Source organism: Phocoena sinus, chromosome 3 (genome assembly GCF_008692025.1).
Source record: "Phocoena sinus isolate mPhoSin1 chromosome 3, mPhoSin1.pri, whole genome shotgun sequence".
Classification (NCBI taxonomy): domain Eukaryota; kingdom Metazoa; phylum Chordata; class Mammalia; order Artiodactyla; family Phocoenidae; genus Phocoena; species Phocoena sinus.
This window is the reverse complement of record NC_045765.1, coordinates 18,881,972-18,904,714: the sequence shown is the minus strand read 5'-3', so window position 1 is coordinate 18,904,714 and position 22,743 is coordinate 18,881,972. Positions and strand designations below refer to the sequence as shown.

Here is a 22,743-nt window from a genome sequence, read left to right as displayed (position 1 = left end):
GAAGAGGCCTCCTCAAGGTTGCACAGTCAGCAGGTGGTGGACCTGGATTTAAACTCAAGTCTGATGGTCAAATAGCTTCTCTCCATGCTAAACCAGGTTCTTAGTGGCCCTTCTCTCTGGCATCCACGGTAACTCCCAACCCCAGGGGCAGCCCCATCCCAGGACCACCTACAACTGCCCTGTTATCACTTACGGGCTTGCCATCCAGACCCAGTGGTCCCTGGAAAACGAGAGAGAGAGAGAGAGAGAGAGAGAGAGAGAGAGAGAGAGAGAGTGAGAGAGAGAGTGAGAGAGCACAGAGGTTACACACAGGAAAGGCATTTCTTCTGTGTTTTACGACCCAGAGGCACAATTGAGTGACAAGAGACCAAAGCCTGCCCCGACCCATGGTCTTGGGTACATTTCACGTGGACTCAGGGTGGGGGCATCTCTGTGCTGTTTGTTGTCCAGAATCCCCTCCTCTGATAACAGAGCCCGTTTCTTCTCCAAAGCCACCCCCATCCACCCCATAGGGTTTGGACATGTGACCATATTCCCTCGGCCAGGGTGAGTAGTTCAGGTATGAGTGTCATGCCTGGGACTTTGAATGGTGGAGCTTTAGAAGAGAGAGGATTCTTTTCTACTGACGGGGCTAAGCCTGGAGCTCCTGGGGGCACCACATGGCTTGAGAAAGAGCCAACAGAGAGGAAGGCAGAGCTGAGAGACAGAGAGGAAGGCAGAGCTGAGAGACAGAGAGGAAGGCACGCAAAGGGCCTGAAGCTGAAACTACCTCTGCATACTTCTTTCTGTTTGTCAGCGAATACATTTCTTTCCTTAAGCCAGTTTGAGTTTCTGTCACTTGTAACTTGCTAGGGACCGAATGTGTCCCCCCCAAATTCATATGTTGAAACCTAATCCCCAATGTGATAGTATGTGGAGGTGGGGCTTTTGGGAAGTGATTAGGTCATGAAGGTGGAGCCTTCATGAATGAGATTAGTGCCCTTATAAAAAGGACCCCAGAGAGCTCTCTGGTCCTCTCTCCCCACCATGTGAGAACACAGTGAGAAGTTGAAAGTCTGCAACCCAGAAGAGGGCCCTCACCAGAACCCGACTGTGCTGGCACTCTGATCTCAGACTTCCCAGCCTCCAGAACTGAAGAGATAGATTTCTGTGGTTTATAAGCCATGCAGTCTATGGTACTTTCTTAGAGTAGCCTGAACTAAGACATAACAGGAAGAGTCTTGAAAGCTCTTTCAGCTCCCTGCACTGCTGTGGTCTTTGAAGGAAAAAGTCAAATAATACAAAGGTGGGTCTAGAGAGCTGGGGCCTCTCAGTGGTCTGGGGGCTTTGTGGTATCTTCAGACGGCTGGTGACCACTGCCCAAAAGCTCCCACTGTCTACCCACCTGACAAAGCCTCACTGGATTCCTCTATACCCTTGTGGAGGTGTAGAGGGATCTAATGGGGGTGCCATGGACTGGGTCCACCTGCCTGCTGGGTCCAGTGGTAAACAGCCAGTTTTCCTGGCTGGGTCTCCAGACTGCCCTGGCCGACAGCCATCTGCAGATTCCCCAGATGCTGTGAGAGCGACTGCTCCTTGGTGCCCTCACTCAAGGGCCTCACTCCAGGCAGGAAACCAGGGCAATTCTGAAAATTGGCTTCTGGCCATTCCTTTCACATTCAGTTGAGGGTCTGGATGTCAGGGTGATGGCCTGGGGGCAGCTAGGGTCCCAGGAGAGGGGGAGTGGGGCTATTCCAAGGTCTTGGGGGCCCAGGCTCTGGGGGCTCCTGGCCAGGTGCAGTTTCGGTCCCCGCCATCTGCAGCTCATCAGAAGCTGTCCTAGCCGGCCTGTCTCCTTGGGCCAGCTCCTGGTTGTCCTGACCTGGATCTGTATGAAAAGCCTTTTCCCTTTAGCAGTCCTCTAAAAGTAGGTCCTGCCCCTCATCTACCCCCGCCCCCCACCCGCTCAGGCCCTGCTAGGCCTCCTCAGGGCCATGTCCCTCTGGGCATCTCTATGGGGGACCCCTCACCCTAGCCCTCTCAGCTGCCATAACACAGAGGGCCCAGTCCCATCCTGGGTCTCTTCTGGGGGCTATTGGTGGCCTCCACACTCTGCCTGAATCACAACAGAAGCCCTGTGTAAGGAAGGTGTTATCATACCCATCTTACAGAGGAGGAAACTGAGGCCCAGTAAGGGGAAGGCCTTGCCCCAGGCCATGCAGCCAGAAGAAGTGGGGGCTGGAGCCGACATGGCAGGCACTTCAGTTCTGTGTCCACACTACACTCAAGCCACGGCAGTGGTCTTGCCTGGCCTCTGGCCACTTTCCCCTCTTGTCTGCCCTTGCATGCTTCTGTTCAAACTTTCCCTGCTCTGTCCCATTGCCCACTGGATCTCGCCTGCCCACGGGCCCCCAGTCACCTTGTCCAGTGTGGTTGCCACTGCAGACTCTGTGCCCAGGCCCTGCATGTGTCTGTCCATCCTGCTGACCTGAGCCCAAACACAGTGCAAACTTTGCCGCTCTCTATTCTGCATGGATTAAAAAAAGCCATAATGCAGAAGGAAATTAAAAAGAGACTAAGATGCAGTTTAGAACTAAGTAAAGCTCCTTCCTTTTCAAGAAGTAACAAGTGTTGGTGAGGATGTGGAGAAAAAGGAAGCCCTGTGTGCTACTGGTGGGAATGTAAATTGTGCAGCCACTATGGAAAACAGTATGGAGGTTCCTCAAATAATAAAAAATAAAGCCACCTTATGATCTAGCGATTCCACTTCAGGGTATTTATTCAAAGAAAATGAAAACAGTAATTTGAAAAGGTACCTGTACCCCCACTATAGCATTATTTACAATAGCCAAGACATAGAAACAACCTAAGTGTCCATGGATGGATGAATGGGTAAAGAAGATGTGGTACACACACACACACACACACACACACACACACACACACACACACACACACACACACTGGAATACTATTCAGCCATAAAAAAGAACGAAACCTTGCCTTTTGCAACAACATGGATGGAACTTGAGGTGCATTATGCTAAGTAAAAAAGTCAGGCAGAGAAAGACAAATACCACATGATCTCACTTATATGTGGCATCTAAAACAAAACAACAGCAAGAAAACCCACGCTCCTAGATACAGAGAACAGATTGGAGGTTGCCAGAAGGAAGGGGGCGTGGGTGTGGGTGTGGGTGTGGGTGAAATGGATGAAGGGGTCAAAAGGTACAACATTCTAGTTACAAGAGTTCTAGGGATGTAATGTACAGCAATGAGGACTCTAGTTTACACTACTGTACTGTATACTCGAAAGTTGCTAAGAGAGTAGATCTTAAAAGTCCTCATCACAAGAAAAAAAACAAAACAAAACAAACAAAAAAGGAGACTAAGGTGCAGCTTAGAACTAAATAAAGCTCTTTTCTTCGTATGTCAGGAGGGAGAACACAGCAGGCCTCACTGCTAAGTCACCAGCAACAGCTGCGACATCAGCAGGCCTCGGAACTGGATAGCGTGATGAGTCCAAGGTGTCCCTGATAAAGGCCAGGACACAGAGCAGGGTTTGCTTTGGACTTGACTCTGCATCCCTCACAGGGTTTGCCCTTGCCACAGCCCTGGGAGACAGGTGCCATGCCCCCTCCTGCAGATGAAGAAGCTGAGTCAGTGGGATTGTCCAAGGGCTTGAAATAGGTTCCACTCTCTATGGAGTGCTCCCTCTTCTGCAGCACAGGGTAGTGGGGGTGACAGATGGCTGTCCAGGGAACCTAGGGAGAAGGTTCATAGGCTTTGCCTTCTTTCCAGGATTCCTGGTACATCTGTCTCCCTCACTGAGCAGACCCTCCCTGGGTAAGGGCTCCCTGGACCCTCTTTCACTTTGACCCTCTGCCAGGGCCAGTACCAGCTGACGTGAAGCATGCAGCGCCATGGTGCCCTGCTTTTCTAGAAGTGTCCACTGCAGAAGGGAGCCCGAGGATGTTGCCTTGGCTTTGACCCCAGAGGGGAAAAAATCAGTGCCACCAGCTGTCTCTGAGAGCATTAGACCTCAGCTGCCCCTTCCTGAGAGTGAATCCTGCCTTCCAGGCAGGATGCTCCCCTCTGCCAACTCCAAGACTGTCCTCGATGGCGCATTGATGGTGCAGCCTTGGTCCCCAGCTTTCTCGTTTGTGAGAAGCCCTGTAAGTGGCAGAAAACCAAGTTTCCCACCCAGGGCCCTGCCTGTATTTGGGATCACAGAGCCCTTGCCCCAGTTTTAAAAACATGAGTTTTTAAAACTCGTGGAGTTTTAAAAACATGAATAAAGTCTGTAGTTTCTGAATAATGGCAAGAAGGGGCATTAAGAGCAGCAATCTTGGAAACGCCCATCGCAGGGCTGAAGGAAAGTCACCTCGAATTCCCTGGGAACCCAAGATTGGAGCTGTATGTGGCTAGATATGATGCCAAGAAGATTCCCTTGGCAAACACAGAATGCCCATGTGCAAATGTTTAGAGACCAGAGGGTGCTGGCCCAGCCTTGTGGGTGGAGCTGACCCATAGCCATGGCCTTAATCTGAGGAGGTGGCTCTGGGCTCACCTCTGGTGACACTTAGGCAAGAAGGCTGTGCCCAGGCCCTTGAATTCTCTCTCTGGGGAAACAGCTGACCCTTGGAGAGGCTGATAGGTGACCAGTGGTGACCGGGAGTCACTGAAGAGGGGACTCACAGAAGGGTTGGGTGGAGGAGGAAACAGCCTGGCTTTGGAGTCAGATGGACCTGCCTAGCTCTGGGGCATGATTCTGACCCCTCTTATGCTGAGGGAGGTTGGGCCCTGGGCTGTGAACCTTAGAGGATGGGCCCTGCCTCTACATACTGCCTTTCCCAAACTGGTGTCCAAGGAACAGTGTCTTGCAGGGTGTAACAGGCTTGCCTGGGGAAGGGAATACTATGGTCAAATAAGGGGTTACACCCTATGAAATAGGTTTCTTTCCTGCAAGATTTGCCTGAGCCATCATTCTGCTTGTGGGTCTCCCGGAGGGCAATGTTCCCAGCCTCACTGGACTCTCTCATCTCAGGGCCTGGCTGAGTCTTAGCAAAGCAACTCTGATGGCAGGCTGTGTGGACCATCTATGAACCAAGTGTTTCCATGTGTTGGAGGGAGGCCCAAGCCTGGCTCTGGGTGCTCTGAGAGGAGGGAAGGGTCAGGGTCAGGGGCTGGTCAGATGGGAACCAAAGACAAACATGGGGTGGGTACAGTAGTCAGGCTGGACCAAGGCAGGGCAAGGTCTAGGCTGAGTGCCCCAGCAGCTGACAAGCTGGTTCTGGGAAGCCAGGCCATCTGGACGAGCAGAGCCCCAGACTGGGTGGAGGTATGGCCTTGGTGGCATGGGGTCTTATTCCATCAAGGCAGCCCTCCCCTTCCCCGACCATCAGCCGCTCCAGCTGCTTCTCCCCCTGGGTGGCCTACCAGAGGAGCGGAAGGAACGACACTGGGAAGCCCATGGAGTGAGGGCAGGGCTTGGGCCTTCCCTGGGTTCAGATCCCCTCTCTGAGCCTCAGCTTCCACAGAATGGGTGATCCTGAGAGTCAGATGCCACAGCACTATGCCTGGAGGCGCTCGGTTCCTGCCGGCTGCCTCCCCTGCCTGATCAAAGCTGTGGAATTCACCAGAGGTTTTCATCCCCTTCTGCCCTCCACGAAGCCCCACAGCTGTTTACAAGCCTGGGTTCTGCTTTAAATCACTCCTCCCTGGTGCAGATCAGCTGAGCTCCAGGATGCTTTCGGATGTGTGGAAGCAAACAAAACCCTGTGGTGCGCTGAATCGCACGCCAGGAGGACAGAGCCCCCGTGCTGGCCCATGCCCCTTGCCTCGCTCAGGGACCTGAGCAGCCCAGAGCCTCGGTTTCCTCAGCCGTAAAATGGAGGTCTTGTCCTTCTCTCAAATGACAAGTTCAACGTGGGTCCCAGGTTAGTCTCCTTTGTCTCCTCTTTCAGACCAACCCAAGTCATGAGACCCTACAGGGAAGTGGACACAGACGTAGAGTCTGCACTGGCTCTCGGGTGGGCAGTGCTGGGGAGGGATCTTTGTGTGGCCTTCCTAGTGGCTGGCAAGGGGACGCCAGGCTGTGCCACTGCTGTCATCTCTTACCTTCATGGGTTTGCTCCCTCCCTCTGTCACTCTATTGGTTATTTCCTAAGCAGGGTTCCATGGAGCCATCTTCTGAGAAATATTAACTACTACGGCAAAAGAGGGGAGGTTTCTTGGGGAAGTAAGTATGGGCCATGGAGTATGCCGACTCCATCACTGGAGCTTCTCAATGTTCATCAGGGAACAAAGCCTCGGAGGAACCCTGAGGCAAAGAAGTTGTGTCAACCATTTCCTCTGTACAGGGCTGGCTGGTTCTGTTCCCCCCTCCTCAGCTATGGCAAGAGTATCTGTTGAACTGAAGTAAATCAGTACACTGGTTGTGTTTAGACGGAGACAGGAGTAAATGCTCAGACTGGCCGGAGCTGGGTGACTATCTTGTTTTCTGGTTGTAATTAATGCTGACAGCTCCCCCCTTGGGGAATGGAGCCCTCCAATGCACCAGAACAGGGCCCCTGGATGAGGGGGCTTACCAGGATTATCAGTCCAGGGCCCAGTAATTATGGCCCAGATGTTGACAATTCATCAAATTACAAGGCTGTTGGGGCCTGGGGTCCCAGCCTGGGGCGTGCACATTCCTGTGCAAAGGCTGTCTCATTAGGGCTGTCCAGTGGGCAAGGGGGTGGGTGGGAAGCCCCCTTGGGCAGGTCAGCACCATGTGGTTCTGATTTCTCAGGCCAGGCTGTTTGCACACACATGGGCCACAGCAAGACTGTCCGGGCTTAGCAATTTCCCAGACTTGAATTCCACTGTAGGGTAAGGGAAGAAAGGACCCCCAATTTTTACGCCCAGCCTGGCTGCAGCTCGTGCCTTGGTGGTGGCACAGGGTTCCTCCTGGGGATCCCCTTCCTGGGATCTGGGGCCCTCTGTAGAGTGGGCTCTGCAGTCACCTACTGCATCTAACTCATAGCAAGCTGTGAGGGCTTTAGCTTGGTGGGGACCCAGGAGCCTGCCGAGGTCAGAGCCCTGCCCTTCACTTGCTCCTTGGCCTGCCCATGCTGCCCCCTTCCACTCCTCGTCTGTACAGGAGAGGGCAGGGCTGGCCTGGAGCCAGGTTTGGTTTGGTCCATGCACTTAAAAAAAAAAAAAGCAAAACTAACCAAATTAGTTGCACCATTTAAAAATTGTGACGTTTCACATAAACATCTGGAGTATGGACTTTCCTTGAAAAGTTGAAGATCTTGCACCCTGGGTCCACGTGCTTGGCAATACCTGCTGGGTCAAGTGTTCCTTTAGCTGGGTACTGCCCCAGGGCTACAGGCTCCACCCCACCCTAGTGCCTCACACCTGGCCTGCTATCCTGCTGAGGTGACCTGCCAGCTCTGTAGGGGCATCTGGGTTTGTAACCCTTGGCCTAGAAAATCTCTAGGTCCCTTTAGGTTTATGATTCTGTGAGGCCAGAAAGCCAGTTGGCTTCTATTTTGCAGAGAGGGCATGCTCAGTGAATACCTTGCATATGCACTGGAAGCAATTACACGTATGTCCGTTATACATCGTGGCTAGAAGAGATGGTGCTATGCCTTTGAATTGATCCCAAACTACCTGCTTAAATTACACATTTGCCTGTACATGATTACCCTGTTAGGTATCATGAAAAATTGTTCCAGGGTGGGGTGAAGGGTAGTGACGGACCTGACTCCCATTGGGTGTGGGAGGATGGAAGCTGGATCAGTGAATGGAGCTTGTCTGCTGAGAGCTGCCTCTATCCTGGTATCTCCAGCTCAGGCACGTGGGGCTGGTCTGATGGAAGGCAATGGAAATAGCAGACAGGCTGAGGCGCCCATTTTGGTGGCAGCCTCTGCTAGGGCGAAGATCTAGCAGGATGGATCAGAAGGGTGACGGTCCCATTGTGGCTGGAACTACATGATGGAGGCAGTCTAAAGGGGAGTGGCCTGCCTAGGACAGCCCAGCTCAGGCGGTGGGACTGAGACACAGCATTATCAAGACACCAGAGGACAGAGTGACTGAGAGAACTCATAACAGACACAGAGGCGACAGGGGGTGCTCTGCAGGGACCCCTGATGCCCCAGGCCACACTCCTGATCTGCCCTTTTGCCCTGAGCCTTAGTCTGTGGGTCCACTCGCCTGCTTCCTCCCATCCTCACTCGTGTTTGAATTTCCAGCCTCTCTGAAACCCTGGGCTTTGGGGTAGGCCCTCTTTGGTTTCCATGGATGACACAATTGTCACCCACTGTTCATGGATTGGTTGGAATCCTTAAGAATCCAAAGATTTTGTATAAAACTTGTATTTCTAGCTTCTCTCTTTTTTTTAAAAATAAACTTATGTCTTCCTTCCTCCCTCCCTCCTTCCCTCCCTCCCTCCCTCCCTTCCTCCTTCCTTCCTTCCTTCCAGGCTGCGTTGGGTCTTTGTTGCTGCACGCGGGCTTTCTCTAGTTGCGGCGAGCAGGGGCTACTCTTTGTTGCAGTGCGCAGGCTTCTCATTGCAGTGGCTCCTCTCGTGGAGCACGGGCTCTAGGTGCACGGGTTTCAGTAGTTGTGGCACGTGGGCTCAGTAGTTGTGGCTCGCGGGCTCTAGAGCACAGGCTCAGTAGTTGTGGCGCATGGGCTTAGTTGCTCCGTGGCATGTGGGATCTTCCCAGACCAGGGATAGAACCTGTGTCCCCTGCCTTGGCAGGCAGATTCTTAACCACTGCACCACCAGGGAAGTCCCTCCAGCTTCTCTTGATATGTTAGGAGATGTGGTAATGATCGACCTGCTTGGGCTGAGCTGCAGCACCCCCTTTAGATGGGGCATGTATCCCCCCAGTTCATCCCAAGCCCAACTTTTCCTTACACTCTCCTGCACCCAGCCAGTTTCCCCTATTTCTTCACCTGGCTGGCCCCTGGAATGTATCAATGAGTTTGTGAGCCTGCAATTCTAGCTCTGAACCATCTCTCCAAACCACGTCCACATCCAGTCCCCCACTCACCCTTGCCTAGGACTTGGCCTCTCTTCTGGACCAGTCTCCACCAGCCTCCCTGCCTCCTATCCCCACATGCCCATCCTTCCTACACAGCGAAGGAGCGGGGGTCATTCTGATTGTTTTGTTTTTACCCGGCAGACCTTGGAGTGAACTGCTTAACTTCCCTGGAGCCTGTTTCCTCCTCTGGAGAGTGGGTGTGGTGTGGATGGAATGGTTTCCTATAGATGACAGTGCCCAGCCTGGAGCTTGGCACACAAAAGTGTTGAATGAGTGTGACTGTAATGTGCTGGGCCAGTTTTGGGGTAAGAATCCAGGAAAAGGGGTGGAACTAAAAGACATACACATTTGCCTTCTCATCTGGATGTCACTGACCCTGAGCACAGCCCTGTTAGGCAGGTGCCATTATTACCTCCATTCCACAGATGAAGAAACTGAAGCTTGGGGAGGCCAGGCATGGCCATCTTGGCCTGGGACATAAGCCTAAATCTCCTGCCTAAACCCCGCACGCTTCCCACCTCACCATCCCTCTCTGGCTTCGTCAGCACCTAATACAGCCTCACCCCCACCCTCAGGGCAGAGTCGCAGTGCCCCTTGGCCTGACATTCAAGGACTCCTCCTCTGCCTCCATGGTCCTCCTTCCAGACTCACGTGTAACCTCTGAGAAGTCTTCCTCAACTCCCCCTCATCCCACATAGTTCCTCCGTTACTGACCCTCTGCTCTGTCTTCCCAATGCCTCCCCTCCCCACTGTGACTGTCCCTGAGGCTCCAGTGCCCACTAGAGGCCTGGCTCTGAGGGATGTCTGTGAATCTTTGAAGTGCCCCCTTCCCCGGCTGGGCTCGTGCCATCCTGTCCCACTGAGTTTGGGTCTAAGTAGCCCAAAAGGGAGGGCCAATTAGTGGAAGAACCCGCTCTTGTACAGAAGATGACCCACTGGGGCCAACCTCTCCCTAGATGTCCCTCCTGAAAGGTGGGTATGCAGCCCTGGCTTGTATACCTCCAATGACGGGGAACTCACTGCTTCCTGGGCAGACTGATGGGTTTGCAAAGTTTTTGTTTAAGCCTGGACCTTCCCAGGTTGGATGCTACTGCAAGTTCCCTCCACCTTGTGGTCCCTTAGGGAAGCAACCACTTGCTCAATGAAGCTGGGTGCTCCATGGCTGCTGGCCCCTGACCCCACTCTCCTGTTCCCTCCCAGCCTGGCCTGTCTTGGGTGTACCCTCTCTCTGGACATTCCCCCAAAGCTTCCATTTGTCAGCCCCTACTTGGCCTTCCGACCTCGGCTCACACCTCCCTTCCTGGGAGTCGGTACCCCGACTCCCACCAGGCCAGGCCCAGGTCAAATACACTCGCAGCAACCTGTTGTTCCTTCCTGGCCCTGAATTTTGATTCTCTCTCCCGCTCAATCACAGCCTCCACGGGGGGAGGGACTCTAGATGTATTTCTCACTAATTGTATCCCAAATGCCAAACAAAGTGCCTCATACATAGTGAGAAAACAGTAAATATTTATTGAGTGAACCAGCTGTCAAGGGAACTCTTCTATGAATGAATGTCCAGTTTCCTACTGATGCCTGTGCCTGGCCTGGAAGCACCAGAGGGCACTCTTGACCTGTTGACGGCTGTCATAGGCACCCACTGACTCCTGCCCCCTGGGCCACGTCCTGGGAGCTGGGCACTGGGGACACTCAAGGGCTCCCCCTGCTGGGGTCAGTGATCATCACGGTGGCAAGAACTGTCACTGAACCCAGCCTGTATGTCCAGTGTTAGGGCTCTCATGGAGTCAATTACCTGGCTCCCCCAATGGCTGAAGAGGGGTTAGGGACATGCCTGAGATCACACGGTCTGCGGAGCCCCAAAGCCCACTCTCTCTTCACTGCATGGGCAGGACAGGGGGCCAATCCCTGATTTCAGGAGGAGCTGGGTGGACCAGCTTCATACCCCAAATAACTGCTTTCTCTCAAATCTATTTACTTGGAAGACCTGAGCTTATCCCAGTGGCTTAGTGCAGGTCTGTGAACATGTTCTTCCTGTGGGGGGTTGGTGAGGGTGCTTTGCTGCCTGGGGGAAGTGGGAAGAGGGGCCAGCAAAGATGTTGTCACAGTCACGCCTGCAAAGGGCAGGACCAACTTCTGCTGGCCCTCCATGGCCTGTCCCTGCTGATAGCAATCCCAGAGCTGGATGTGGGAAGATGGCACCTCCCTCGGAGCTTTGTATCTGGGGCTGGGGGCTCCCGGGCCACTGCCAGGACGATGCAAAAGGCTGCCGAGGGTAAGCAGGGCATCTGGGAACCGGGGGCAGGAGCAGCAGCTCAGCCCTCTGGTCCTTTGGTTGCCCCACATGTGACACTTGAGGGACATGGGATAAAGCATGGGCCCAAGGCAAGGAGCCTGGGTGAAGGAGCACCTGTCCTGGGCTTTCGAGGGACCCTGGGGAGGAGGGAGGAAAGGCCAGCACGGTGGCCCTTTCCCTGGGGCCTGGCTGTGTCTCCCCAAGGTTCCAATCTGGGGGCCATTAGTGGGGATTGGAAAATCTGCTTTCATCCCTTCCCTGCTCCACCCAGAATATGGGGAGATGGGGAGAAGCACTGCAAGGCTCAGATGAAAATGAGATGTAGGAGGTTGAAATCTAAAAACAGATGAATTTGGGATATTACAGATGAATCATTTAACTAATTATAACAATCAAAGCTGTTTTTGAACTATGAGAGTGCAAAAAAGCATATGAGTGTGTGGTGCCCTGTGGTCCTTTTTTGTTCACTTGATTAACTCCAAACAGTCTGAGTTATTCATTGCAAAATTGGTCCCAGGCAGAGGCCCTGTCTCATATCCCACATTTCTGCTCAGAGCTTATGCTGTCCCCCGGGGCCTAGGCTGTCGATGCCCCCATGACTGATTCTGGAGACGACGTGCAGCTCTGCCTGGCCCCCGCCCCGCCCCAGATAGGTGGTGCTTGGGGAACTGGGTGCTGCCAAGCATGAGGAGTTCTGGCTCTGGTCCCTCACCTGTCAGAGCCAGCCTGCAACTCCTGCCAGCCCTCATTTCTCCAGTCTGCCCCTTTTACTCCATCCTTACTGGGACATTCTTATTTCAGTGCCTGATATTATTGTAGCTGCCTTCTACCTGGACCCCCTTCCTCCAGTCTCTGCCCTGTAGCCAGGGAGGCCTTTCCAATATACACTTCTGCCCACACCCCTCTGGGTGGGTGGGGGCCCCTCACTCAGCATCATCTTCCCGCCTTTCCCTGCCCTCCCTCAGAGTCACTGTCCACTGGCACATGGGACCACATCTCACCCCCTGCCGTTTACATTGTGCTGGTGCTGCATGGAATGCCTCCTACCTTGTCTTCATGCCAAACTCCTACTCATCCCTCAAGACATGCCCCAACTGTCCCTCTTCTATGAAGCCTCCCCTTGTCCAGGCAGAGTTAGCTCCTCCTTCCTCTGTGGGGTCCGAGGCCCTGTCTGGATGCATTACAGCCTTACCCACTGTGCCATAAATGTCTCTGTGTGGGAAGGTCTAGGGAGTCTTCAGGGGGAAGCCAGCCCCCATGTGCTTGTCACTGTGAGATCTGGAAAAGTGGCATGGCCACTCTAAGCTTCAGTTTTTCAGTCCACAAAATGGGCACAAATCATCATGTCCAGGGATATGATGTACTTTGAAACTGTGAAAAGCTGCACAGATCCAATCCCTAATGTTTTCATCCAGGCCAAGCCTCACACTGCAAATGTGGACAGAAGGGCTAAGTGACTGCCTACCAGCAGTGGTGGAAAGGGACTTGATCATGGCTGTGGTCTCTTTGCTTCACTCAGCTGCTCCTGGCCAGGGAAACGGAATTGGACATTTCACCACGAGGGGGACCCGAATTTCTAATAATCGCCATGATACAGACACATGGATGAGGAATAGGAAAGAAGGTGGAATGAAGAAATTTTCTTCTTCATTTAAGTTAGAACTGGTTTTCTGTTTTTGTTTGTTTGTTTGTTTTTTTAATGGAAAGCAGGAAAGGGTCTTAACAATTTGATAATGGGGGTGGAATGGGGAGAGAGCTCCAGGGCCAGATAAAAATAGGGATGAGGAAGAGAAACAGAAAATTCACCCCAAATAATCTGTTTCTCTGGGTGGTGAGAAGAGAAAGACCCTTCTGCCAATGCACAGACAGTCTGAGCCCTGGTCTGCTGCCACAACCTGCTTACTGATAGGGTGGCTGGTGTGATGGAGAGTCTTCAGGCTGCATGCTAATCCAGGCTTTGCCATGCAGGTGGGCCTTGTCTCTTGGCCAAGTCCTATCAGTGTCTGAGCCTAGCTTCCTCCTCTGTCCAGCAGGGCCGAGACCATCAATCTCCCAGGGTGGGAATGCGGGCAATCATGCCCCCAGCAAGCACTTGGTCTGTGCACTTGTTCCCAGGCCCGTTGGAAAGGCTTCTGGGGGATGAGAGTGGACAGTCCCTTTTTCTAGCTCCCTTGGGAGGAGAGAGACTCCCCACCCTTGTCAAGGCAGCTGTCTCTGTGGACAGGTAGTTTCTGTAAACACAGAGCCAAGTTTCCTTGGCCTCCTGCCTGGGTCAGCCTCTCACCGTGGCCTGTAAGATTCTATCCCACACAGCCTTGGAGACCTCTCCAACTTCCCCTTCTACCATTTCCTGGCACTTGCTTGCTCACTTGAGCCACATTGGCCTCGCATGTACCCTGGACACACGATGCTTGTTCCTACCTCATGACCTGTGCACTTGCTTCTTCCTCTGCCAGAAGCATTTCTCAACCCCCCTCAAAGATTGCTACATCTTTTCATCATTTAAGTCTCACCTCAAATGTCGTCTTCCCCAAGAGACTTCTGATTATTTAATCCAAATTATACCCACCCATCCACCCAGTCAGCCCTCTCATCATGTCCCCTGCTTTATTCTCTAGCACATTTTACTGCTTGAAGCTATCTTGTTGGCTTATTACTTGTTTGTTTCTCTCTTCCTCACTACAGGGAGGGGCCTTGTCACTCCTGTTTGGTGCTAGTCCAAAGACCCAGAAAAGCACCTGGCACAGAGACAATGACCGATAGTGTTTCTGAAGTGGGCATGCTCCCCCATTCCAGGGCCTCTGTACCACTGGCCCTCACTGGGTTTCATCATTTCTATGTACCTCACAACCTAATACTCTCCTCATACATTCAAATACACAAATCTTAAGCCCTGGAAGATTTACCAAATACACATTTTCCAAAAATGTTTGAATTGTATTCTGAAGGTGTAAAACAAACGCGAAAGTCACTAAAGCTCAATGCTGAGTCAAAAAAGTCCAAATACCAAAAAAGAGGAAATGTGAGGATTTCGATGTTGTAAATAGGAGATGATGAGACTTTTTCTGTGCCAAAGTCAAGATGTAGGCAATACTGAGCCTTGCGTGACAGACAGGTCTTTTCATCCTAGACAGAAGCCACATTTTGGAGTGGAAAAAAAGAGTTTGTGAGAAGAAACCTCTAGGAAGGTCACAGTGACCCCAAGTTGTCCCTCCCTCTCTATCCCATGGTAAATTGGCTGTTGGTCCCCCTCCCCCATAGCTCCCCAAAGGCTGCAACTGGGTCTGATTCTTTTTGTGCTACCCTAGTACACAACACACCTTCTGTATTTGTTGAACAGAGCCGAGCCCGCTATTTATGAGATGGCAAAATCACTTTATCAACATAAATGCTGATTACTACCCCCTAATGTAAGAATACTGGGCCCAGGGCTCCTCTGCAGGTCCCACCTTGGACTGACAATGTTCTGAGTTCAAAATTCTCCCGTGTGTGGCTGATTGCATGATATCTGCTGTCCCTGGATCAACTGGAATCTGAAAGCTCTCAAATGCTGGTGATCTCTTTAAATTCTATACCTGCAATTCCAAGTTCTACCACCAGATGGCAGTGAGAATTACACAATATTTATCAACACTAGTTTAATCTCTGAGACCGTGCTTCTAATGAAAATACACCCTAAATTAAAACAAGATACATACGCATATCCATAACTTTTAAACTTATGTTGTCATAGATTTAAAAGTATAATACCCATGATTGGCCAGGGCTTGGGGCAACATGCAGCATTCATGTGCTGTTGGTGTGAATGTAAATTAGCACAGCTTCCGGGGGGGCAATTTGGCAGTACACATCAAAAGCCTTAAACATGTGCAAACCCTTTGGGCCAGCAATTCAACTTCTAGACATTTATTCAAAGGAGATAATCATTGGGCTTCCCTGGTGACGCAGTGGTTGAGAGTCCGCCTGCCGATGCAGGGGACACAGGTTCGTGCCCCGGTCTGGGAAGACCCCACATGCCACGGAGCGGCTGGGCCCGTGAGCCATGGCCGCTGAGCCTGTGCGTCCTGAGCCTGTGCTCTGCAACAGGAGAGGCCACAACAGTGAGAGGCCCGTGTACCACAAAAAAAACGACCAAAAAACAAAAAAAAACAAACAAAGGAGATAATCATGGAAATAAGCCTAGATTAATTCCCACGACATTGACTACAAGGGTGAAAGATGGTCAATATAAATAATATAACTTGGAGACTGGTTAAATCAATTATATATGTGATAAAATGCTATGCAGCGGGCTTCCCTGGTGGTGCAGTGGTTAAGAGTCCACGTGCCAATGCAGGGGACACGGGTTCGTGCCCCGGTCCGGGAAGATCCCACATGCCGCGGAGCGGCTGGGCCCATGAGCCATGTCCGCTGAGCCTGTGCGTCTGCAGCCTGTGCTCCGCAACGGGAGAGGCCACAACAGTGAGAGGCCCGCATACCGCCAAAAAAAAAAAAAAATGCTATGCAGCTATTACTTTCTATAAGAATTCTTAATGATGTGGAAAAATCTCATGCTATATTAAGTGGAAAAAAATAGGCCACAAAAACGTATGTCCACTGTAATCCCATTTTTAGAATAATAACTATAAAAACAAATTTGTACACAAAAAGTATGGGAAGAACAAATGCCAAAATATTGAGAGGACTTATCTGTGGGTGGTAGGATTATGGACGATTGCTTTTTCCTTTTTTGTGCTTTTCTCTATTTTGGGAAGGTTTTATTAAAAAACATGCTTCTTTTGTCATCAGCAGAGAGCTATTCATGAACCCTTGGCAGCAGAAAAGGACAGGCTGGCCTCTGTACAGGGAGGCTGTGGACAAGGTGACCGAGGCCCTTTTCAGTCCACAGCCTGCCCCACAGACATGCTTAGCTCCTATGGCCCTGTCCCCCTACAGCCCCTATCGGGTCCATATATGGACCTGGTTTCAGCTGGTCTCCTTACGGGGTGGGGGGGCCACACTGGATTAATCCAGAACATGAGGCCGGCACAGTCTCTACCACAAGCATCCTGCTTGACTCTTTTCTTGTTCTTACTTCCCTTTAGGAAGTGACATGTTTTTAGCACAAAGGAAAAACAAAACAAAAAACTCCCTGAAGCTGGTCTTGAAGTTTAGTTCAAGAAAAAGAAAGGAGCCCCCAAAACTTTTTCTAAAACTGACTGTTCAAAGCCATTTTCCTTTCCAAATGCTGCCAATGTGTGTTGGTGGATCAGAATGATTTCCTAAGCCTGTCTTTCCTTCCCTCGAGGTTTTGTGGGGTGAGGAAAGATAGAGGTATTATCAAGGGGCTGCCACCTGCCATGCTGCACTTGGGCTCTGCGTGTGTTCCCCCCTTTAAGTCTCCAACTCTGTAGGTGTGATCTCCCCAGGTTCTAAGAGGCCAAGTACCCAAGACCGCACAGCTGAGCCAGGACGGGACTGGGGTCAGACAGAATCAAAGTCCGTGAATACTCAGTACACGAGGTGCCTCTCAGGTGGCCAGGCCCCTCGTGCTGCAGGGGTTGCCCTAACCCTGGGATGAGCACATGGACCCGTCTGTCAGCAGAGCTTGGGCTGGGAGCCAGGCCCTCCACAGGCTGAGAGAGCTGAATTTCAGCTTAAAACACATGGGCGCCCCGAGCCCACAGAATTCCCTCCCAACCTCCACCTGCCCACATGGGCCTGCTTCCCTCCTTTGGGGAAAGCCAGGCGGAGTGTCACTTCCACCCTGTATCCCTCTACCGAAGGGACAGCCTGTGCGGCCTGAGGGAACAAGGGTGCTCGGAGGCACACAGCTGGGTGAGTCGGCTGGCTCCTGGCACTGGAGGCACAAACACCTTGAACTCAGCAGCAGGCAAGGCCAGCCCAGTCAGGGAAGATGCCCAGATCTGTGTGGAAGTGGAGTTGCATGCAAACTGGGGTGGGCGACCTCAGGAAAAGGGGCAACCCAGCCCTGGGGTAATTGTGGGTATGATACCAGCTTCTCCTCACCCCTCACCGGGCCCAACCTTCTCAGGGCTGCCAAGTGATGAGAAGCTTAAGGGGCCAAGGGCATGGGCTGCCAGCGCTGTCTGCAAACGGGCAGTGGGGAAGGCTTGCTGGGCCCTAACCTGCTCCCTTCCCAGAAAGCTCCCAACTTCATACCAGGTGGACACACTGCATGCACATCCCTCCCTTGGCCTCCCCACCCCAAATTCACAGAGCCCTGTCTCTGACCCAGGCTCAGTGCCAAAAACCTCATACACTAAACACCAGGCTTAATTCCCTGACAGCCCTGTAATGGCCTTAGTCACCTGACCACCATTTGCTGTGACCTCACTTTACCTAAATCCCAGCTCTCTTCTTCACATGGAAGGAAACAGATTTTAGGGCTGCTGAGGGTCTTGCCCCCAGCTTCACAGCTTGTGAGGGGATTCAATTCCCAGCTGCCTAACTCTGAAGGAGGACTCCTACTCATCACCCACAGAGCCTGCTGGCCACCCCCCAGCCTGCTGCGTCCTGCAGGAAGGGCAGGGATGGTGGCAGAGGGGAAGAAGCTCTGTGGGAGGTAGACTGGACCCCTGGCATCTGGTCTGGAGTCCCCTGACCCTCGCCCGAGGAAAATGATTCCCACAATCAGCCAGCAGCCTCTCCGATGCTCACAGCCTGGGTCATGTGTGCTCAGAGGAGACAACAATGCGCAAGAGGGAAGAAATCCACTCACCCAGACACCACCCACTCCCCTTTGGACACGGGCACCTACAATCAAGAGTAACCCTGGAGTATAAAAGGTAACTAGGTAATCCCAGGAGTGGTTCTGTCAGGATGTTTCCAATGCTCCTGAGCTAGTGAAGCGAGCAGGCCCAGGACACGAGGCTGAAATGTTCCAGCAAAAGCCTGTGGTTCCCCAAGACTCTAGCTGCCATGTCTAGGAATGTGGGCCAATCAGGAAAGGCTGCTGGGAGGTGGCGGTGCCCTGATCCCCTGTGTGCTCCTGTGGGGTGAAGGTGGATCATGGCCGGCTTCGCATTTCGTTCTTACCCCACACAGAGCAGGATGTTTCTGGTCTGAGGGGCTGGGCTGCTTGCTGCTGGGGGGAGCTGCCCTGGCTGCCTGGGTGGGTGGAGCACAGACCACTCGAGACATGAGGTAAATGCCCCCCAAAGTTTCCACCAAGAATTGTAGGCTGGGTTTGTGACCCATTTTGTGTAGCCATCACCTCCTCAGTCTTAATTAATCCCAACTCCAGTGCTGTTAGGGAGGCCTTGCATGACCCCATTTCACAGAACAGGAAACTAAAGCTCAGAGAACGCCAGAGCCTTCCCCAAGGTCACCCAGCTAGGAGGCAGCAGGGTTGGAATCCATGCCCAGGTCTCCCTGATGCTCAGGGCTGGACGGCCCTCCACAGCCTTCTGGGAAGGTGGCTCCTGCAAGACTGGGGACACCCACCCCCTGACCCCGCCCTCCACTGCCAGCCAATCCTGACTCTGGACAGAGCTGGCCACTAGAGCGTCCTCTGAATCCATCAACATTTCCCTCCCTGAATCCTCCTGGCCTGCGGCACAGAACAAATCTCCCAACAGCATGGTCCTGCCATGCTCTCCTTCACCAGGCTTACCCTCTGCTCTTTCTTTATCAGGACTTCTGCATGCTGCTATCATGGGCCTTAATCTCCGTGCAGGACTGGACAGTGGCACAGCCATATTTCACCTTGCTTCTGTCGTGGTGCTCACTCAGCCCAGGCTGGGAAATCCATTCCAAGCATAAGCTAACTTTTAGGTTTAGTTGTAAAAGATCTGAGAAGTAACGACACCAAAAAGGCCAAACTGGAACTAACCAGTCTCTCGTTCTCGAGTGGTGACAGGACATGGTGGGCTGGGACAGGGAGTCTTCTGTCCACTGGAAAGAGTCTGGCAGCCATGCCCACAGGTGGGCACTCACTCCACAGCCAAGGGCTGGACCCTGGGCTCAGGGCTGACACACTGGCCAGGAAGAGCAGTGTTGGGTGGACTCAGCACGCCAATGAGACTCTTTCTTGGAGGCTATTTGATTTGTCTGCAAGGCAGCTAGAGCTGCAGACAGTTCCCTCCAGGCCAGGGCCCTGCAGATCTGCACATCCTGCATCTTCACAGAGCTAACGCTACTCCCTCCACAGAGAGACCACAGCCACTGAGGAGCAGAGGAGGAGGAGGAGAGGAGTGCAGACAGGTAAATAAAGGCACAGAGGAAGAATACTGGCTTGAGAGTAAAGGGCAAAGAGAGCAAAAAAATATATGGCAAATTACCGGGTAGCCATCTCGTCCTGATTGCCCCTGTGGTAATTAATACGTCATTAATAATTAGACTTTCGGCAGAAAACCATATGGCAACACTTAGAACTCAGTCAGGGCCCCATATCCCCCCAATATCTGCAGGGTTTGCAGCAGAGGCTGCTGGCTGGTAACTGACTCTTTCAAGCTGGGGGATGCAAGGCTCCAGTGGGTTTGGGGGATGGCGCACCCATTCCTCACCTCATAGGGCCAGGCTGGAGGGGCCCCCAGGGCACATACCACATGTGTCCTCCCCACGTCAGCCAAGGCACATGGCAAGGACCTTGTGGGATTGTGGGCTTCTGGAGGGTGGCATCACAGTTACCATGGAAAATGCTCCTTAAATGGGGCCTGATCTGGGGCCTAGTGAGCAGGATATGGGTTTCCTGTCTGTTGCCACTGGGATGGGGTGACCTGAGGAAGACAGCCTTGGAAACCAGAGATATGGGGGCACCTTTACTGCTACTGGATGCTTCTCTGACCCCATGTGCTCGGAGCAGTGGCTGTCCCGCCAGTGTCCCATACATTGGTATCCATCTCAGGTTGCAGCTTGAGAATTCTGCATTTGTTTAATCCACTTAGTCGTTTTAACAGCCAAGTTTAAAAAAAAAAACACAAAAAACCAAATTTTCTCCATAGCCCTCTGCATTACACACTTCGGCAAGTTCACGCAGGCTAGCCTCCATGTGACAGTCAGGAATGACCCAACTGTGAAAAACTGCTCGTAGCCCATAAATCTAGACATTCTCACTTTCTGGCTCAATGTGGTGCTGCTACATGCATCAAGAGGTCCAGATTCTGAAGGGTGCTAATTGGGAAATGAATCATGGTAAGTGGAAGTAAAACGAAGCTGCTCATCTGAAAGGAATTCCTTTAGAAGGTTAATTTTGGCTCAAGAGGACTGTCCATGTGCTTTTTGAATTAATTCATCAGGATTTATCAGGCTCTGAAAAACTGCCAAGATGAATCAAAGGCAGACTTGTCACGTGTCTTGGAGAAGGAATGGGATTTCCGGGGCTGCTGTGGATTGGGCACCAATCACACGCTTCTCAAACTCAGCACCTTCACTGGCCAGCTGTTCTCTCAAGGTCCCTGTTGCCCAACCCAGAGAGTCAAATATTTTGGCAAAGAAGGAAAACGGACCCCAGGATCTAGTGGTCAGGCCCAGCATATTCCTGGCATAACTGCCTGACTCCAAAGCTCTTTCTGCCAAAGCACGTGAGACGAAAATGTTTACACAGATCAACTGCGGCTGAACATTTAGGAAATATGGGCACGGTGCTTGCATTGCTGTGCATCAAGCTGAGCCAGAGATTTGGTGAGGAGCAGCCAGGCTCATGTCAGCTCTCTTGCAGGGAAAACAGTCACAGGATGCTTCACTGGGCAAGTCAAGCCCATGGAATCCTGTGCTTGCATTCATCTACAAATCACAAAAAAATATGGCCCCTGTCTGGGACTGAATTTAATTTTAAGGACAGACCACTCTAATCAAATATTATTTTCATGAAAGTGTTACACAGAGAGAAAACAAAATGTCTTATCTTTCAGGAGCAGAGAGCATAATCCAGGACACTTACGGGAGGACCTGCAAAACACAAGCAGAGAAGCCACAGTCAGCATCAAAGGGAGAGAGGGTCCCCTCGCCCAGGCCGGTCACTCTCTCACACAGCTCCTGGCCACCCCTCCTAGCAAGGCTTTGATGCTGTCATTGGCCCCAAAGCCAAGTGGCAGGGCAGAGGGAGTGCTCTGTCCTTGGAGTGGCTGGGTGAGCGTGTGCCTGGTAAAGACAATCCAGCAAGTTTTGGTTCCTGCATGCATTACATGAGGCTGCTGCTGCTTCTTGCTTGCGGCCCATCCGTGTTGGGTTCTGGCAGGCAGTGTAGGAATCAGACCTGTTCCTGCTTGAAGAACAAATTTTGGAACTCACTAGGGGTTGGTTCATTTCTATGGAAAGGGAGAGACTTGAGAAAGAAAACATTCTGGGTGGAGGTGAGAATACTCCTAGGTGCACTGGATGTGTGAGTGTGTGGCTGAAGCTGACATGTAGGGGGGTTGGGGGCCCATAGCCCAGCTCCAGGGTTAGCGGTGCCGAGCCTGGCTGCACATGGGGGATTTGAAGGGGGCAGGTCTGGAAGCACAGGTGGCTGCTGCAGGGAAGGCTGGTGCAGTAAGCTGAGACTTGCCCCATGGAGAACACTCAGGTGTTCCTCACCTTAGAGTGTGCAAACCATATTGCACATCTATGACAGCATTTGGCCTTCTCAACAATCTTTGAGGTATGATGAACATACCCATGTGACAGATGACCACACAGAAGCTCAGAGAGAAACAAATGACTGGTCTAAGGCCACATAGTTGGTTAGGGGTGGAATTTATCCCCGAAGGAAATCTCCCGACTCTTAAATCCTACACATTTTCCACTAAAGCCATGTTGCTGCCAAACGAGTGACTCCTCTGCTCTCTCCTGGCAGGCCTCAGACCTCAGTCTGGAGAGTGAAGCCAGCACAGGGAGGCGGCCCTCGGCAGTCAGCCAGCCCACACATATTTACGGATCGCCACTGGGTGCAGGTTAATGGGACCAGTGGTGAAAGGCAAGATCTCTGACTCACAGAATTTTCCTTGGATGGATCAATACTTAAGAAAACAACGACACAAGGAGGAAGCACAGGAAGCTCCCAGCACGTAATGAGGGGCCAGAGCCAGACTGGGCCGACTCAGGTCGGGAGGCTAGGCTGAGTTCAGAGGGTGAGGAATAGTTATCGGGGAGAGGAACAGGGAGGGAAGCGCGTGGCTAGGAGGGAAAGGCTCTGAACACGCCAAGGTCACTGGGTGTCTAGGGTCCAGGCGAAACTGAGCGGGCTGCAGCAGAGGAGGGCCTGGGGAGAAGGCAAGCCAGCCAGACCACAGCATCTCGTTTCCACGTCATTGTCCAGCGGAGCGTGATTTGAAGGACAGTGGCGGCCACTGAAGAGTTCTGCACAGAGGAGTGATTTGAGGGAGTGTGAGTGGGCATGAGGATGGGTTGCAGTTGTCCCCCTGTAGGTGACAGTGGCCTGGACTTGGGGGCTGGCAGTGGAGATGAAGAGAAGTGAGTCAGATGGTACTTATCAGTGAGGACAGACAGGAC

At 52.3% G+C, this 22,743-nt stretch overlaps 1 protein-coding gene across 5 annotated transcripts in view; it reads right to left on the bottom strand.

Annotated features, from left to right (window-relative positions):
* The window catches only part of COL23A1 (collagen type XXIII alpha 1 chain), a 352,669-nt gene that overhangs the window by 25,366 nt on the left and 304,560 nt on the right, over window positions 1-22,743 (bottom strand). For 4 of the 5 annotated variants that reach the window (XM_032629193.1, XM_032629194.1, XM_032629191.1 and 1 more), the window contains exons 4-5: window positions 21,194-21,201; window positions 19,593-19,619 (exon numbers count right to left, since the gene is read on the bottom strand). In XM_032629193.1, coding sequence (XP_032485084.1) covers window positions 19,593-19,619; window positions 21,194-21,201 — 35 coding nt within the window. The remainder of the gene's footprint in view (window positions 1-19,592; window positions 19,620-21,193; window positions 21,202-22,743) is intronic. The other variant, XM_032629192.1, reaches the window with a different exon arrangement.